This window comes from Saimiri boliviensis, chromosome 13 (assembly GCF_048565385.1).
Source record: "Saimiri boliviensis isolate mSaiBol1 chromosome 13, mSaiBol1.pri, whole genome shotgun sequence".
In the NCBI taxonomy this organism is placed as follows: domain Eukaryota; kingdom Metazoa; phylum Chordata; class Mammalia; order Primates; family Cebidae; genus Saimiri; species Saimiri boliviensis.
Window position 1 is genome coordinate 103,566,372 of NC_133461.1, and position 18,597 is coordinate 103,584,968.

An 18,597-nucleotide genomic window follows, 5' to 3' on the forward strand; every position below is an offset into this window, starting at 1 on the left:
TACCTGCTAAATACATATTTGAATTAATTCATGAACTTTATAAACCCTAAATCCCTTAGAGGTGGCAGTAGTCATGATTATGGATTTAGTGCTATACCTAAGCTCTTAATCTCCTAGGGTTATAAATAGTTCTGTGGTTTGTGGGGATAGTGATGGTTATCTAGTACCAAGATTACCGCATAGTTTCAAATGCTAGTATTTTACTTTTCTTCTTTTCCTTTTTTTTTGGTGGGAGGCGGGGTGTCAAAGTGACTTGAATTCTTCAGCATTACGTGTTTGTACTTATAAGTGGTATAATTAAGGAAAGAATTAAAGCAACACAACATTCTCATCTCTAAGCCTTTCGTGTTTCTTCTGCATGAATATTCTCCATCTTTGCTTATGACAATTCTGTTTTACTTGATCCATTGTTAGTTTGAAAAAAGAAAGTAAGGTAGATAGCAAAACAGTAATATGGTATTATCCTGGTTTGGGTGAAAAACATATATGCATGTTCATTCACAGTGAGTGAGCTAGTGGGATTTTCACCAGGACCAGCAGTGGTTGTTCCTGAATTAGTACAGTTTCTTTGTGTTTCCTATGTTCTTCATTTTTGTTTGTGTTCTGGTTTGTCTGTAAGGAACACCGTGATACTTTTAAAATAGTAAAACTAGTAAAGAAGTTTTATTTTAAAAAATTTCAACTGTCCTTTTTTGTTCAGCTCCTGGTGCAGGGTCTGAGATTTAGTATTTACTAAATATATTTTGATTGGATAAGTACAGTATAAGAAAGAACTTGGTAAATACCTCAACAAAGCAGAGTGCTAAGGGGATTCAAAGAGAGAGTGGTTGTATGCGGAAGGAATCATGGAAGGCTTCAAATTGCAGATGGTATTTGAATGAACCTTGAAAGACAGATTTTTTTTTACGTCTTGTTTTTATTTTAAGAGAATAGTATAATGTATGCCCATATAACAATAATTATTAACATTTTGTGGATAGGCTTTTTAGAAAATGAAACTTCTTATATTTATTCTTAGAATTCATGATTTTTTTTTTTTTTTTTTTGAGACAGAGTTTTGCTCTTGTTACCCAGGCTGGAGTGCAATGGCACGGTCTCGGCTCACCGCAACCTCCGCCTCCTGGGTTCAGGCAATTCTCCTGCCTCAACCTCCTGAGTAGCTGGGATTACAGGCACACACCACCATGCCCAGCTAATTTTTTGTATTTTTAGTAGATACGGGGTTTCACCATGTTGGCCAGGATGATCTCGATCTCTTGACCTCGTGATCCACCCGCCTCGGCCTCCCAAAGTGCTGGGATTACAGGCTTGAGCCACCGCGCCCGGCCCGAATTCATGATGTTAATCTTTAGAATACATGCATTATCAAACAGATTTACTTTCCTTATTGCCTTTTGAGGTTAATATTAATAAGGTGGTTTTCCCTAAACAAACATCTAGCAAAGTGGCTTAAGAAGCCTGGTGTGAGGAGAAACTAGCCAGGAATTAAGAAGCTTCTAAATTGAAAAAGGCACATACAAGAAGTAGATAATTGCATATAGTCATTTCTGACTTTAGGACAAAAAATAGCAGCTTCTGAAATTTTTAATTGATTTTCTTGTGTGACAAATTACTATAAAGTGATTTGTTTTAAATTATTAAATGTGTTGGAATTTGGTTTGTAAAGCTGTATCTTTTGAGACTTAATCCAAAATTGTCCATGATACTGGAAATATTAAAAGTTTACTTCCTAAAGGAAAGTCAGCTTTATGGACTTCTCTGGGAATTCTGCTTTGACTTATAAAAATAAATATGCTTCTGTGATAATAACAGATTTCTGCAAACCAACTCACTGAAAGAGTATTGAAAGGCATTTAATATGCTATCAAAACGTTTTTAAAAATTAAGATTTTAATAAGAAAATAAATCTTTGGGATTAAAGGTGTTTTTGCAAACCTAGAGTTGTTTTTTTAAAATACAAAATAATTCTTAAAGTTTGGACCTTTTCCCATTCGGCATTTTATTGTTACAGAAAGGAGATATTTTAAAGATCTCATTTTTAGTCACTTACAATTATTCTAAAAAGTTATTTTTGAATAATTTCACATTCTAAGGGATCTGAAATAGCCATTTTTAAATTTTCAAGACTATTCCACATTTGGTTTTATATTTAGCGAATTTAATCATAATACTCCCAAACCCTATAGGGTACGGTTTCTATGGTTACCAGACCCTTTGTAGAGTGACAAAGGTTGGAATTCTGATTCTCATGAGTCAAATTTTGGCCTTTGACTGGGTCCTCTCTGCACATCCTTGCTAAGCTTGGGCTGTTGCTATGCTTGAAGGCTTGTCAGCTAGCAGGTTCCTATGGTAACAGGAATGGAAATTTGAAAGAAGAAAGAATGGTAGCACAGAGGCTTGGTTGATTTGAATTTGAACAAAGAATGGAAGGTTCCCTGTAGTGCACCTTTGTTGTAGAAACCAGAAATTTAATTTTAGAAAGTTACTTTCCAGTTTGTAAACTTCCTATACCCTGGTCTTGATTTAGTGAACAAAAGTATTATGGTTTAGGGAAGTACTTAATAAGAATCTTTTAAAATTCAGTTAGCTACAGTTTCTTTCCTATACTTGATAGAACTTTAATAGTATTTCTTATGTTATACTTTTGTTCTCAGATTTTTAGTGTTTAGCCTACCTCATTTAATTTTGATTTTATGGAAGTCAAAAATTGTTAAGGTTAAAATCAGGGCAATTTGCTTAGTTGAAAAATATTTATATTTGTGTTTGTTTTTATGTAACAGCTTTATTGAGATATAATGTGAATACAGTAAACTGCCCTCATGTAAAGCATTTAGTTTGATGAGTTTTGACAGATCCTGTGAAACCATCACCACAGTCAAGATACAGAGCCATCACCTCAAAAGCTTTCTTGTGCTGCTTTGTAGTCACCCTGCTCTCTGCTGCCTGCTCCAAGCAACACTGATCTGCTTTCTTTCATTATGGATTAGTTTCCATTTTCTAGAGTTTTATATAAATAGAATCATGCAGTATCTACTTTTTTATGTGTGGTTTCTTTCACTCAGCATAATGATTTTGAGATTCATCTGTGTTTTGGTTTGCTTTTTAAAAACTTAATTCCCGTTTTAAAAACTGTCTCACTTGGCATTGAGAACAGGGAATTTAGCAAGGCTCCTCCTTATGCCCACCAAGTAGGCCTGCTGCATCTCTATTAACTTGCACCTGTTCCTCAATCCCTTTCAAGCTATCATTTTTTTATTGTGTTCTGTATGCTAACTATATATTTTTACTTAGGGATTATTAAGACCGTTTTACAGAAGAGGAAACTGAAACTTAGATTAACTACAACAAATTCATTAAGTGCTAGGGCTGGGGATAAGAATACCAAGGTTTGACTTAATCCTGGGTCTGTCTTTGTACTTGTGCGATCTTGGTAAAGTTACTTAGTTTTCTATATCTCATTTTCTTCACATGTATTGTAAAATGATTTAATAATAATAGGATTGTTGTAAAGGTTAAATGAGATAATGTGTGTAAGGCTCTTTGAACAGTGCTTGTATTAGCACTAGAATGTATCCAGGACACACAGCACCAAAGTACATTACCGGTGGCAGCGAATCCATATAGGTCTGCAGCAGCCTCACTTCTTACCTCCTCAAGAGAAAGAATTTGACTGAAGGGATCAGGCAGAGTGGGAGACTGAGGCAAATTTTAGAGGAGAAGTGAAAGTTCTTTAAAAAGCTTTACAGCAGGAATGAAAGGAAGCAAAGTATACTTGGAAGAGGCCCAAGTGGGTGACTTGAGAGATCAAGTCCATGGTTTGATTTGACTTAGGGTTTTATATGTTGGCATACTTCTGAATCTTCTCCCTGAGTCTTCCTTTGGGATGGGCTGTCTGCATACACAGTAGCCTGCTAGCTCTTGGGAGGGGGCTGCATGAACATTGTGTTTACTGGAGTTGTATGTGTGCTCACTTGACACATTCTTCCCTTACCAGTCAGTCTAGCATTGCTCAAGGAAGGTCATATACCGGTAAAACGCTGTTATTTTGCCTCTTAGTGTGCATGTTTGAGCCCACCCCCTCATCTCCTGAGTTCTTGTCAGGAAGCTGCCGATCACCAATTTCAGGTTTTCCTTTTTTTTTTTTTTTTTGAGATGGAGTTTCACTCTTGTTGCCCAAGCTGGGGTGCATGCAAAGGCATGATCTTGGCTCACTGCAACCTCCACCTCCCAGGTTCAGGCGATCCTCCTGCCTCAGCCTCCTGAGTAGCTGGCATTACAGGCACGTACCACCATACTTGGCTAATTTTTTATTTTTAGTAGAGACTGAGTTTCTCCATGTTGGTCAGGCTGGTCTCGAACTCCCAACCTGAGGTGATCCACCTGCCTTGGCCTCCTAAAGTGCTGGGATTATAGGGATGAACCACTGCAGCTGGCCAGGTTTTTCTGATTTGCTGAAAGACTGCCTTTTTCCTGGTACCAGCTGAAACCAATTTTAGTGAGGCAGTTTAACAACCCTGGCCATCAACTGATGGTTGCCTGACATTCCTAGTTCTGGGGGAGGGGTGTGGTGTGGGCCCTCTACTGCCCTGCTCATGTCTGATTAGCTACCTACTGTAACAGTTGGACTGTAGTAAGTGTCAGTAAATGCTAGCTGAGATACAGGTACTTATTGCTAGTAAGCAGAAGCAGCACAAAAGAGTCATTCAAATCAATTTTGTAATTCCTAATAGGGCTCATACATGGAGGTTTTATTAATATGTTAATATAATATATCTGGTTGTTTGGTATTTTATGTATTGGTAAGTACAAAGCAAGTTTGAGACATGCATGTGCATGTATGCATGATGTCTGTACATATATTGGCATGTAAATGTAATGCTTTTTTAACTTTTAAGTTTTAAAATAGAGACTCATGGGAAATTACAAAAATAATACAGAGATTCTGTGTATTTTTTACCTGTTCCCTCCTCCCCAATCTTAGTATGTTCTATAGCTGTAATGCAATATTAAAATCAGGAAATTAACAGTGGTTCAGTCTGCAGGCCTTATATATTTCACCAGTTTTTACTTGTTCTCATGTATATATGTGTAGTTTTATGTGTGAGTGTGTGTATGTGTACAGTCTGTAATTTTTATTACACATATAGATTCTTGTAGCCACCATTATAGTCAAGATACTGTTTTGTCACCTCTGAGGAAGACTCTTGTGCTTCCTCTTGTCCTCTTCCCCTTTCCTAATGCCAGGCAACCACTAATCTGCTCTCTATCTCTATAATTTTGTCATTTTGGGAATGTTATATACATGTGTCTTAGTCCATTTTGTGCTGCTATCACAGAATACCATAAACCAGGTAATTTATAAAGACCAGAAATTTATTTCTTCACAGTTATGAAGGCTAGGAAGTCCAAGATCAAGGTGCTGGCCTCTGACAAAGTCTTTGCCATGTCAACCCATGGCAGAAGGTGGAAGGGCAGGAATGTAAGAGCGAGAGGGGGCTGACCTCATCCGTTTATAACAAACTCACTCCTGTGATAACAGCATTAATCCATTAACAGCATTAATCCATTCATAAAGGCAAAGACTTTGTGGCCTAATCACCTCTAAAAGATCCCACCTCTAACTACTGTTAGGGTGATTACGTTTCAAACACGCTTTTTGGGGGACACATCAGAACCATAGCAATGTGAAATCATATGATATATTATCTTTTGAGATTGGCTTTTTTATTTCTTCCAAAAATAGGTGCCTTCCCCCCGACACACACATACCTCCTGCTTTATTGTGCTTGTAGGATTCCAGTACTGTGTTGAGTAAGGGTGATGAGAGCTGGTGTCCTTGCCTTGTTTACAGTCCTAGGGGTAAGCATCCAGTGTTTCACCATTATCTATGAAGTTAACCGTATGGTTTTTTTGTGGGTACTCTTTATCAAGTTGAAAAAGTTACCCTGTTTTTCTAGTTTGCTGAACACTTTTAAACTTACAAAGGCCTATTCTACATTATTTGATATGACCATATGGTTTTTCTTTATTAGCCTGTTTTTTGGTAGGTTACATTGACTTTTGAATATTGAACCAGCTGGAATTTCTAGAATAAACCCTACTAGGTTTTATTCTTTTAATATATTTCTTATGTTGATTTGCCACAATTTGTTAAGAATTTTTACATTTATTTTCATGAGGGATATTGTCTGTAGTTTTTCTTCTTTTGTGCTGTCTTTTTCTGGTTTTAATATTAAATAATCCTTACATCAGAGAATTAGTTGGGATGTGTTTCCTCCTCTGTTTTCTAGAAGAGATTCTTATATACCAATTGGTGTAATTCTTTAATGTTTTGTTAGAATTCACCAATGAAGCCATCTGACGTGGGCATTTCTTTTTTGGGAGGTTTTTAACTACAAATTCAATTTCTTTAATAGTTCTGGGACTGTTGAGATTGTCAATATCAAATTGGGTGAGTTTGGTCGTTTGTGGCTTTTGCAGAATTAGGCAATTTCATCTAAGTTATGTAGTTTATGTGCATAGAGTTGTTTGTGCAAAAACTGTGTTTTTAATGTCTTTGGAACCTCTGGTGGCATCCTCTTTCATTCTTGATATTGGTAACTTGTGTTTTTCCTTTTTTAAAATCAGCTTTTCTAAAGACTTACCAATTTTATTTTTAAAGAAAGCTCTTGGTTTGCATGATTTTTCTCTATTGCTTTTCTGTTTTCAATTTCATTTCTTCTTTTTATTATTTTGCTTGCTTTTGGTTTATTTTGCTCTTCTTGGCTATTAGGAATAATGCTGCTTTCCTGTAAACATTCATGTATGAATTTTTGCTTGAACATCACATATTTTCTTCCATTCTGTGGGTTGTCCATTCACTCTCCTGATAGTGTCCTTCAGTACATAGGTTTTTGATGAAGTCAAGTCTACCTATTTTTATCTTTTGAGCTTGTTGTGCTTTTGGTGTCATATCTAAGAAACCATTGCTAATCCAAGGTCATGGAAATTTGCCCCTACGTTTTCTTCTATGAGTTTTATAGATTATGCTTTTATACTTAGACCTTCGATACATTTTGAGTTGATTTTTGTATATAATGTAAGAGTCTAATGTTATGCTTTTGCATGTGGATTTTTCTCTTGTTCCAGTATCTTTTGTTGAAGAGACTTTTTTCCTATTGAACAGTCTTGGCATCTTTCTTGAAAATAAATTGGCCATACATGTGATGGTTTAATTCTAGATTCCTAATTCTATCCCATTAAGCTACATGTCTATCCTTACCTAGTACACACTTTTGATTTCCTATAATAGCTTTGTGATAAGTTTTGAAATTGGAAAATATGAGTACTCCAATTGGTTCTTTTTCAAGATTGTTTTGGCTATTCCGAGTCTCTTTTAATTCCATATAAATTTTAGGACCAGCTTTTCCATTTCTGCAACAACAGAAGGCCATTGGGATTTTCAAAGGGATTACACTGAATTTGTATGTCGCTTTTGGCAGGACGGCCATCTGAACAACATTGTTGTCCAAACCATGAACACAGGATGTCTTTCTGTTTATTTAAGTCTTCAGTTTCCACCAACAATATTTTATAGTTTTCTGTCTTACATGTCATTGGATAAATATATTCCTAAGTATTTATTCTTTTTGATGCTCTTAGAAATGGAGTAATTTTTTATAATTTTCTGTTGGTGTTTTTTAAAATTTCCATTTATCTGCTTGGGTTTATATCTACAATCTTACTATTTGATTTTAATTTTTTCAAACTCTTTTGCATTCTTTTTTCTCTCTTATCTTGCCTTCTTTTTATTATTTATTTCCCTCTCTGTTACTTTGTTAGTTGTGCGTTCTTCTATTGTTTACCCTAAAAATTATGATATGCACTTTTGACTCACAATAGTCTAATATAAATAATTATTTCAACCATTCCTCCATTAGTGCTCTTGTGACTCTCCACCTTTTCCACTTTATTATTATGCATGTTAATTTTACATGTATTTTGTATGTATTTTAAGATGATGTTATTTTTGTTGGCACAAAGAATATTCATTTATATTTTCCCACAGTCATCCCTTTTGTTGCTCTTAATTCATTTTGAATTCTCATGTTAGAGCATTTCCCTTTTGTCTAAAGAATTTTCAAGCATTTCTTTTAGTGTGGTTTGCTGATGACTAATTTTTCTTTTTTTGTCTATCTAAAAGTGTATTTGCCTTCATTTGTAAATAATATTTTTACTGCCTAGAGAATTACAGATTTGCATTTATTTTCCCTCAGCTTTTTAAATAAGCCATCCCATTGTTATCTGGTTTTCTGAAGTCAACTCTGAAAGTTACTGTCAGCTTCCTTGAAGGTAATGTCTCTTTTCCACTGAATGCCCTTAACATATTTTTCTTGGGTTTTCAGTCATTTAATATATGCCTAGCTGAGGTTTTCTTGTATTTATCCTTGCAGTTTGCAGAACTTCTCAAATCTGTAGGTTGTTGTCTTTCATCAGTTTTGAAAAATTCTTACCCATCATCATTTTATGTATTGCCTCAGCCTCATTCTTACTGAGCTCTCCTTTTGAGATTGCATTTACATGTGTTAGACCTTTTTTGTGTGTTTTACATGTTTTTCATGCTCTTTCCTGTATTTTGTGGTCTGTGACTCACTTTCTGTTTGCATATTTTCTATTACCTTGTTTTCTGTTTTGCCAGTCCTATATTTTGATATCGCTAATAAGTTCTTAATTTCAGTAATTATGTATTTCAATTATAGAATTTTGATTCTTATAATAAATTCTGATTCTCTGATGAATTTTTTCTCTTTCATTTTACTGAAGATGTTAGTCATCATTACATATAGCCTTGTGTGTTAACTCCAGTAGTTGAATCACCACTTGGAATGCCCAGTAACTTTTACTAAGTGCTAGACATTATAAAATATTAGTGAGGTTCCAGGTACGTTATATTACTGTAGAAAAGATTAATCCTCTTTTCTATTTAGTAGACAAATGGGAAAAGATCAGTTTATTTTTATTTATTTATTTAGAGACAGGATCTCACTCTGTCTTACAGGCTGAATACTTGGTGATCATAGCTCACTGCAGCCTCAGTCATAGCTTACTGCAGCCTTGAACTACTGGGCTAAAGTGATCCTCCTGCCTCTGCCTCCCAAGTAGCTGAGACTACAGGCATATGCCATCATGCCTAGCTTTTTTTTTTTTTTTTTTTTTTAAGTAGAGACAGTTTTGCTATTTTGCCCAGGCTGGTCTCAAATTCCTGAGCTCAGGTGATCCTCCTGTCTTGGCCTCCCAGAATACTCAGATTATAGCCATGAGCCACTGTGTCCGGCCACTAGATCACTTTTATTCAGTCAGGAACTGAACTGAGTAGACGCTACATTGCAGTGTTGGTAAGTCCCTCCCTCTGATTTGTCTCTGCTACTAGGGTGTTAGTCTTTCAGTACATCTCAGCTGAAAGTCTGTGTTGAGTTGCTCTGCAGGGGTTGAACTGTGATTCATGTCTCTTCAGACTGATAAGACTGCCAAAATCTCTACTCTGTTCTTCAGAGACTTTCTGCTTAGCTTCTTAGCGTCCTTCCCTGTGTAGCTTTAGAATTTTCAAATACACAGAGAGAAAACTGGCCCTGTGTTAGGCTCAATCCTTCCCACTTCTCACTTAGATCTTGTTTCTTTCATTTCCAATTTTGTCTCTATAGCCTTGCAAGACCACCTACAGCTCTGCTGGTTTCTCACGTTCTCCAGCACAGCCTAGGCAAAGCTTGATTCCTAGCCTCTTGTCTTACACCCAGTTCAACAAATGCATCCATGGAAAAGTGGCTGTATGTATCAGGCTACTTGTTTGTGCTTTCCTGCTATTTGAATTCTTATTTCCTCCAAAGTTCCTTAGCAGTTCTCCAATGGCTTTAAATAGATAACTTAAAACTTTTTTTCTCTTTAAGTTGTTCTTGATGGAAACATTGGTCTAATACAGACTACTCTATCTTTCTTAGACATGAAAGTCACATATAGTTTATTGTTATATATCAGTTATTATATTTTTATAGTTCTTTGAAACCAGTTTCTTTAAGTGACTCTTGATCTTCCAATTGCATTATGTATAGGAGGCTTCTGGAAAATAATATATATCAATGTAGAAACAAATTGATTGATTCATCCACATTAGAAAGGCCTAGTGGTGAGAGTATCTGTAACCAGTTCAAAATCAGTAATGACTCAAACTATTATATAAATAAATGGGGAAAATATTCCATAGTCAAAAGCCCAGTTGCACATCCTTTGGGATATTTTATCTATTCCTGTGGTTGTAATGATTATTTTACTGTTGTTTTATGTTTGGGGCTGCTATTTTTTTTTCCTTAATGTTAGCTTACAGCATGAGCTTTGTTTTATCATATGATTTCATACTGTAAAGAACTCTGTTTAAAATGTTTTGCAAAATGTAAAAAAGGCATGGTGGCGGCCAGGCGCGGTGGCTCAAGCCTGTAATCCCAGCACTTTGGGAGGCCGAGGCGGGTGGATCACAAAGTCAAGAAATCGAGACCGTCCTGATCAACATAGTGAAACCCCATCTCTACTAAAAATACAAAAAATTAGCTGGGCATGGTGGCACGTGCCTGTAATCCCAGCTACTCAGGAGGCTGAGGCAGGAGAATTGCCTGAACCCGGGAGGCGGAGGTGGCGGTGAGCCGAGATCGTGCCATTGCACTCCAGCCTGGGTAACAAGAGCGAAACTCTGTCTCAAAAAAAAAAAAAAAAAGAAAGAAAGAAAAAAAAAAAGTCATGGTGGCTTGTAATCCCAGCACTTTGGACAGCTGAGGTGGACAGGAGTTTGGGACCACCAGCTTGGGCAACGTGGCAAGACCCTTTCTTTAAAAAAAAATGCAAAAATTAGCCAGTTGTGGTGGTGCATGCCTGTGAGCTACTCAAGAGGCTGAGGTGCGAAAATTGCTTGAGCCTAGGAGGCAGAGATCATGTCCCTGCACTCCACCCTGTGTGACAGGCAAGAAAGGCCCCGTCTAAAAAAAAAAACAAAATCAAAAAACTTTGAAACCAAAATGAGAGACCTTCTCTCACCTAAAATGCCTAAATTACTACTGTGTTATTACTTACCTTTCTCTACTTTTCTCTTTTTTTCTCCTATTACTTGTTGTCCTCTCTCACCTGTTGACAAAAGTTAATTGAAGATTTAGAAACTGAAATACTTAAAAGAGTCCAGGTATGGTGGCTCATGCCTATAATCCCAGCACTTTGGTAGGCCAAGGCCGGTGAATCACTTGAGGTCAGGAATTCAAGAGCAGCCTGGCCAACATAGTGAAAACCTGTCTCTACTGAAAATACAAAAAATTATCCGGTCGTGATGGTGCATTCCTGTAATCCCAGCTGCTCAGCTACTCAGGAGACTGAGGCAGGAGAATTGCTTGAACGTGGGAGATAGAGGATGCAGTAAGCCAAGATCACACCACTGTACTCCAGCCTGGGCAACAGAGCGAGGCTCCCTCTCAAAAAAAAAGGGGAATACTTAAAGAAGAAAACTAAAATTTCTTGTAACGCTATCACCAGTAGTATCACACTTTTGAACACTTGGTGCATGTCTTTTGTGGATTTATTCTTTGTAAAATGGATATTGTCAGTGGTTCTCAACCCTGCTTCTTCATTAGTATCACCTATAATACCTAAAATATACATAGAGATTCTCAGATACACCTCACATTTAACTAAATTAGAATTTTCAAGGGTAGGTAGGGCTGGGACGTTTTATTGAAAAAACCAGAAACTCCCCTTCAGAAAATTTAATAATAACACTCAGAATTTTCTTTTAATGAAAGAGAATGTTGCAGTATTATTCAAAGCTTTAACTTGTTTACAGCTTTTTAACTAATTTTTCAATTTTAACTTTTCCCTAGCCATTCCACCCTATGGTGAATCTGGATTGTTCTCGGGATTTCCGGCCTTTTCTTTGTGCTCTCTATGCTCCTATTTGTATGGAATATGGACGTGTCACACTTCCCTGTCGTAGACTGTGTCAGCGAGCTTACAGTGAGTGCTCGAAGCTCATGGAGATGTTTGGTGTTCCTTGGCCTGAAGATATGGAATGCAGTAGGTGCGAAAATCATAGATTTTTATGCATCATTTCTTATGTTGCAATATGTTTAAAATTATTTGTCTTCTTTTCTGTCTGTTTTGAAAAAAACTATTCTTGAAGTGTACATATTAGTCATTAATTTTGAACAGCAGTTTTATGGCCTCAGAATTGTTTATTTGCGTATACATTTGGAAGCACTAAATGAAAAAGAAAACATTTCTGTGAAGAAGTTTTTTGAAGACTTAAGAATTATGTAATCAAGACAGTTGATTTTTCCTCCTTTAAAACCTTTTTTCTGATTATGAAAATAGTGCTATTTGTGAAAAGTTATACAGAGAAGAAAATCATTTATTACTTCATCATTGCAGGGGCTTAAATACCTTTGTGATTTAGATGGAGACTTGTAGAATGGTTCTGTCATTTCTTTTTTTTCTGTCGTTTATTAACATACCAAATCCAGAAAATGTTAAATACTTTTCAAATTACATCCATTATATAGACCATAAGCATGTCTTAAAGTTTTGAGGATTTATTTGACATTCTTAAAGTTTCATATGAGTGAGCATTATTGTTAGTAATAATATTACCACAGAAGGGTCTGAAAAAAAAAAAAAGCAATATAATATTTTACCTATTTGTATTCTGAACCATTGCAAGGATAAAGAATAAGGTGAATACTTAAATATCTCTTATTATGTAGCTTTGCCCAATTTTAACAGTTTGTAAGATTGACTTCAGATTTTTTTTTAAAGAAACAATACAGGTACAGTTGAAGGTTTTTCCTTGTTATCCATCTTGAGCTCATTATCTTTCCTCCCCAGGAGTGAGATAATCTTTATGTTGAATTTGTATTGAAATCATTCCCATGTTCGCTTTTATGCTCTTAACTACGTATATGCATATCCATAAACAACATAACATTTTTATATGTATCTATGTTTGTATTTATAGGTTTGGTACATTCCTTTTAATTGCCATATAGTAGCCAATTGTATTAAGTTATTTAGCCTTCTCCTACTGATGGTCATTTAGGTTGTTTCTAGGTTTTTGTTATTATAAGCAACATTCTCTTCTCCTTCATATTTAAAAATAATTTTGTTTGTTATCCAGCAATAGCCCTTGGAGGTAAGTAAAGCGACTGTTACTTGACAGATGGAGAGACTTAGAGAGTTAAGAAATAATAAATCATGTACAGTAAGTACTCACTTAACGTTGTTGATAGGTTGTTGGAAAATGTGACTTTAAGCAAAGTGACATTTAATGAAACCAATTTGTTTTCTTTTCTCTTTTCTTTCTTTTTTGAAATGGAATCTCACTCTGTCCGGAGTGCCGTGGCATGATCTTGGCTCGCTGCAACCTTCATCTCCCAGGTTCAAGTGATTCTCCTGCCTTAGCCTGATGGATACCAGTTTGTTTTCTTACAAACATTGTAACAAAATGACATTGAAAAAGCAGTGTTATTTAAGGACCTGCTATATGTTGTCTTGCTTGAAGTCACTATTCACAAGAACCTATCTGTGATATTAAATGAGGACTACTATATTAGCTTCTTGTAGTCAATTCATTAATATTCTGCTTTCTCATATTTGCCTATTTCCCACCTATTTGGCCTGCCCTTTTATTTAGCCCCATCTAACCATTCATCTCTTCTCTCTCCAGACACCTGCAAGTGTTTCTAGTCTCTCTTTTAGAAGTCTGTAAATTGGTGTAAAACAATAATGAATTGCCTGGGCAGGAACTCTGTTTTATGATTCTTGTATTTAACACCTATTGTTTAGATGTCTTTTTGTTTTAATAGCTTATATATCAGCATAGAAATCTCATAATCTTTATTTTTTAAATTTGTTTTGATAGGATTAAACCTATTTTATGTCCTCATTATACCCTGAGACTACCTAACTTTGAAATCTTAAATTCTGACAAAGGGAACTTTCATAGCAACCTTTTATTTTTCTGTAGCTTTCAGACTTTTGTGCCTGCTATACTGATTGCCTTGGTTATTTGTGCTGCTATAACAAAAGACCACAGACTAGATAAGTTATAAACAATAGAAATTTATTTCTCACAGTTTGGAGGCTGGAGAGTTTAAGATCAAGGCACAGGCCGGGCGTGGTGGCTCAAGCCTGTAATCCCAGCACTTTGGGAGGCCGAGGCGGGTGGATCACGAGGTCAAGAGATCGAGACCATCCTGGTCAATATGGTGAAACCCCGTCTCTATTAAAAATACAAAATAGCTGGGCATGGTGGCACATGCCTGTAATCCCAGGTACTCAGGAGGCTGAGGCAAGAGAATTGCCTGAACCCAGGAGGCGGAGATTGCGGTGAGCCGAGATTGTGCCATTGCACTCCAGCCTGGGTAACAAGAGCGAAACTCTGTCTCAAAAAAAAAAATAAAAAAATAAAAAAAATCAAGGTACAGGCAGGTTGTGTTTCTAGTGAGGGCTGCTCTCTGCTTCCAACATGGCACCTTGTTGCTGCATCCACCATTGGGGAGGAGCACTGTATCCTCATGTGGCAGGAGAGCAAGAGAGGCAAGCTCACTCTGCAGCCTCTTTTATAAGGATATTAATCCCTTAATCATCCCAAAGACCCCACCTCATTTTTCTTTTTTGGAGATAAGGTCTCACTCTATTGCGAGGCTGTAGTGCAGAGGCACAGTCATAGCTCACTACAGCCTCAAACTCCTGGGCTCAATCAGTTCTCCTGCCTGAGCCTCCCAAGTAGCTGGGATTACATGTACATGCCACCGTGTCTAGCTAATTTAGAAAAAAAAAAAAAAAAAATTTGTAGAAATGAGATCTTGCTTCATTTCCCAGGTAGGTTATGAACTCCTGGCCTTAAGCAGTCCTCCTGCCTTGGCCTCCTAAAGTGCTGGAATTACAAGCTGAGCCACTGTGCTTGGCCAGGCTCCACCTCTGAATACCACTACAGTGAGGATTGTTTCATGAATATTCATGTCCTCCAAAGTTCATGTATTGGAAACTTAATTCTCAGTGCACCAGTATTGAGAGGTGAGACCTTTAAGAGATCATGAGGACTCTGCCCTCATGAATGGATTAATGCCATGATCTCAGGAGTGTATTAGTTATTGTGGGAGTGGGTTCCTGATAAAAGGATGAGTTTGACCCCTTCTTCCCTGGCTCCTCATGCTCTCTTGCCCTTTTGTCATGGGATCATGCACCAAGGAGGCCCTTCCCAGATGTACACCCCTTGACTTTGGACTTCCAAGCATCTAGAGCTGTAAGAAATAAATCTCAGGTTTTTATAAATTACCGGGTCGCAGGTATTCTGTCATAGCAGCACAAAGTGGACTAACACAGCACCTGTTGTAAAAATTCATGGACATCGCCAGAATTTTTATCTTTTTGTCCTAAATAGGGCCTTCCTAATCTCATTTATTTCTTTCTTTAGCTTAAATGTTGTGGTTTATCACTTGAAATAATGTGTTTGATAGCAGTTTCAACTCGTTCTTCCTACTATACTTATTTAGACCTCCAAATAGACTGATTAATTTCTTACAAATTAATTATGCTATTTATTTATTTATTATTATTATTTTTTTTTTTGAGGTGGAGTTTCACTCTTGTTACCCAGGCTGGAGTGCAATGGCGCGATCTCGGCTCACCGCAACCTCCGCCTCCTGGGTTCAGGCAATTCTCCTGCCTCAGCCTCCTGAGTAGCTAGGATTACAGGCACACACCACCATGCCCAGCTAATTTTTTGTATTTTTAGTAGAGATGGGGTTTCACCATGTTGACCAGGATGGTTTCGATCTCTTGACCTCTTGATCCACCTGCCTCAGCCTCCCAAAGTGCTGGGATTACAGGCTTGAGCCACCGCCCCCGGCTATGCTATTTATTTAATGATTCTGAAATCATAGCAGTTGTATTTTCTATTTGTAACCACTTGTCTTGGTCAGAAAAGTTTCTATTCATTTTCCTCAGCACTTGTGCCAAATCTGTATCACTCACTTTTAAACTTGTATCTCACCTTTATTTCCTTCAACCTCAGCCTGTCCTCCTTTCCTGAAAATGATTCAGTCCATTATGTGATCTGTTATTTTTCAGATTGATCCTTCTCAGTTTCCTTCTTCGATCCTCTTTTTCTTTCTGCCCTTGAATAATGGTGCTTCCCAGAGTTCAGTTCCAGTTCTCTGATTCTACAGCTTTCCCTGGATAATCTCATCTCACTGATTTTAACTTTTATTTATATACTAAAGACTCCTAAATCTAAACCTGTAGCCTCTCCTTGCGAAGCTCAAAACCTGCATATGCCGGGCACAGTGGCTCAAGCCTGTAATCCCAGCACTTTGGGAAGCTGAGGCGGGTGGATCATGAGGTTGAGAGATCGAGACCATCCTGTTGAGAGATCGAGACCATCCTGGTCAACATGGTGAAACCCCGTCTCTACTAAAAAAAAAAAAAAAACCAACTAGCTGGGCGTGGTGGTGTGTGCCTGTAGTCCCAGCTACTTAGGAGGCTGAGGCAGGAGAATTGCCTGAGCCCAGGAGGCGGAGGTTGCGGTGAGCCGAGATCGCGCCATTGCACTCCAGCCTGGGTAACAAGAGCGAAACTCCGTCTCAAAAAAAAAAAAAAAAAAAAAAAAACCTGCATATATCCAGCAGCTGTTAAAAATATTTTAACCTATATCCAGTAGCCATTGGAAATCCTGGCCTTAGTTTGTCTAGCGACCTCAATTTTGACGTATGTAAAATTAATTTTATTTCCTTGCTCACTTTTTTATTCCCTGGAAGTTATCTTCTGTTCCTTCTTCACTGATCTTAACTGCCACATCCAAGTTATGCATTTTATTGCTTTTAGCTAACTAATTTCTTATCTATCTCATTATCACTTCTTTATTTGACTTTCATTTTGGCACAGCTGTATCCCTGCCCCCATTTTTGCCTAGCTCAAGTCTGTCTTTTACACTGCTTCTGTTTATCTTTCTGATAACTTGGTTTAGGGTTATATTAATATATTCACTCAATATTCATTAGTTCTGCAATTGTCAGTTGAATGTCTTTGGTGTGCTAGGCACTATTCTAGATGCTGAAGTTGAGCAGTGAGCAAAACAGAGTTCCTTTTCTTATGGAGTGAAAACTCTAGTGGTGGTAGTAAATAAATGGAAACAGTCAGATGAAAATAAATGCTAATAGGAACAAATGCAGCAGGCTATAGGGATACAGTATAGGAGAGCAAAGCGATTCTATTTTCTGTAGAGTCCTTGGAGAAGGCCTTTTTGATGTGGAGGCTTTGCACCAGGGACTTGAATGAAGTGAGAAAACAAATGATGATACCTGGGGGCAGTCTAGGCAGAGGAAACAGAGCATCAATTACAGAGACTCTGGAATGGAAGCATGCTTCATAAATTCACAGAACAACAGGAGACCAAAGTGGTTGGAGCCAAGTGAGGGAGGCAAAATGGAAGGAAATAAGACGAGAAAAGTACTGGGGCTGAAGGTCTGTGTAGCTCCAGTAGGGAATTTGGATTTGACTCTGAGAGGAGAAGCCATTAGAGGGTTTTAAGCAGAAGAGGCATGATCACAAACACAGGAGCAACATGTCTTTCAAGGATTACTTTGATTGTTGTGTGGAAATGGAGAGCAGTTGGAGGCACCTCTAGAAGTCCAGCAAAGAAATATTGATGGCTCAGACTGGGCACCAATAGGGGAGGAAATGAGAAGAGGTTGGTTTCTTGATATATCACAAAGTAGAATCACAGGAAATGCTGGTAGATTGTGATGTGTATGTGAAAGATAAGGCTCGCCAAGGATAACCCCAAGGTTTTTGGCCTGAGCAACTAGAGGTATACAATAACCACTTAGGGAAATGGGGAAACTGAGGAGAAGTCAAGAATTTGTTTTCAGAAGGTTTGAAGATTGAGGGGCCTATTTGATATCTATTTGAGTTGGCAGTTAGATATGCAAGTATATCTATAGATATATTAGTATCGTATAAAATGGGAAATATATAGTGTTTGCATGGCTTTAAATTGTATGTTAATACTTATACACACACACACACACACACACTTCTGCAACATACTTACCTCTCCAGTCTCTTCTCCTGCCACAAGTCGTAAACACTTTATGTTCCAGCAATACCAAACACATCCTATTTGAACATCTATTCCTATGCTTGTATTTGCTTATTAGAATGCCAGTTGGCATACTGCTAATACTGATTTAAAATCCTGTATTGGGGGACTTATTCTGTGAAGTCTTTGATCACTCCTTCCCCTTAAGTAATTAATCTGTCTTTATCATTATCATTTTTGTACCTTATATAGATTTTAATTGCTAGCAGAGTATCACACTGCTATATTTTGTGTATGCTGTGTCTATAACTACGTGTCTCCTGGATTTAAGGATAGAGATCCTGTATTTTTATCTTTTTAGCTTCTGGCATACTCAGGGTTCCAATAAATAATTGAATGCGATATATTCTGTCATTTGGCTTTATAATTCTCTGAAGAAAATGATTTGTATTAGAAAATTAAAAAGATTTGAAGATATTAATCAGCTACAGCAT

General features: G+C 37.2%; 1 protein-coding gene across 5 annotated transcripts in view; it reads left to right on the forward strand.

Annotated features, from left to right (window-relative positions):
• FZD3 (frizzled class receptor 3) overlaps positions 1-18,597 on the forward strand; it is a 90,758-nt gene that overhangs the window by 18,341 nt on the left and 53,820 nt on the right. For 4 of the 5 annotated variants that reach the window (XM_074384121.1, XM_039461183.2, XM_039461182.2 and 1 more), the window contains one exon: positions 11,889-12,085. In XM_074384121.1, the coding sequence (XP_074240222.1) occupies positions 11,901-12,085 (185 nt within the window). In that variant the 5' untranslated portion in view covers positions 11,889-11,900. The other variant, XM_074384119.1, reaches the window with a different exon arrangement.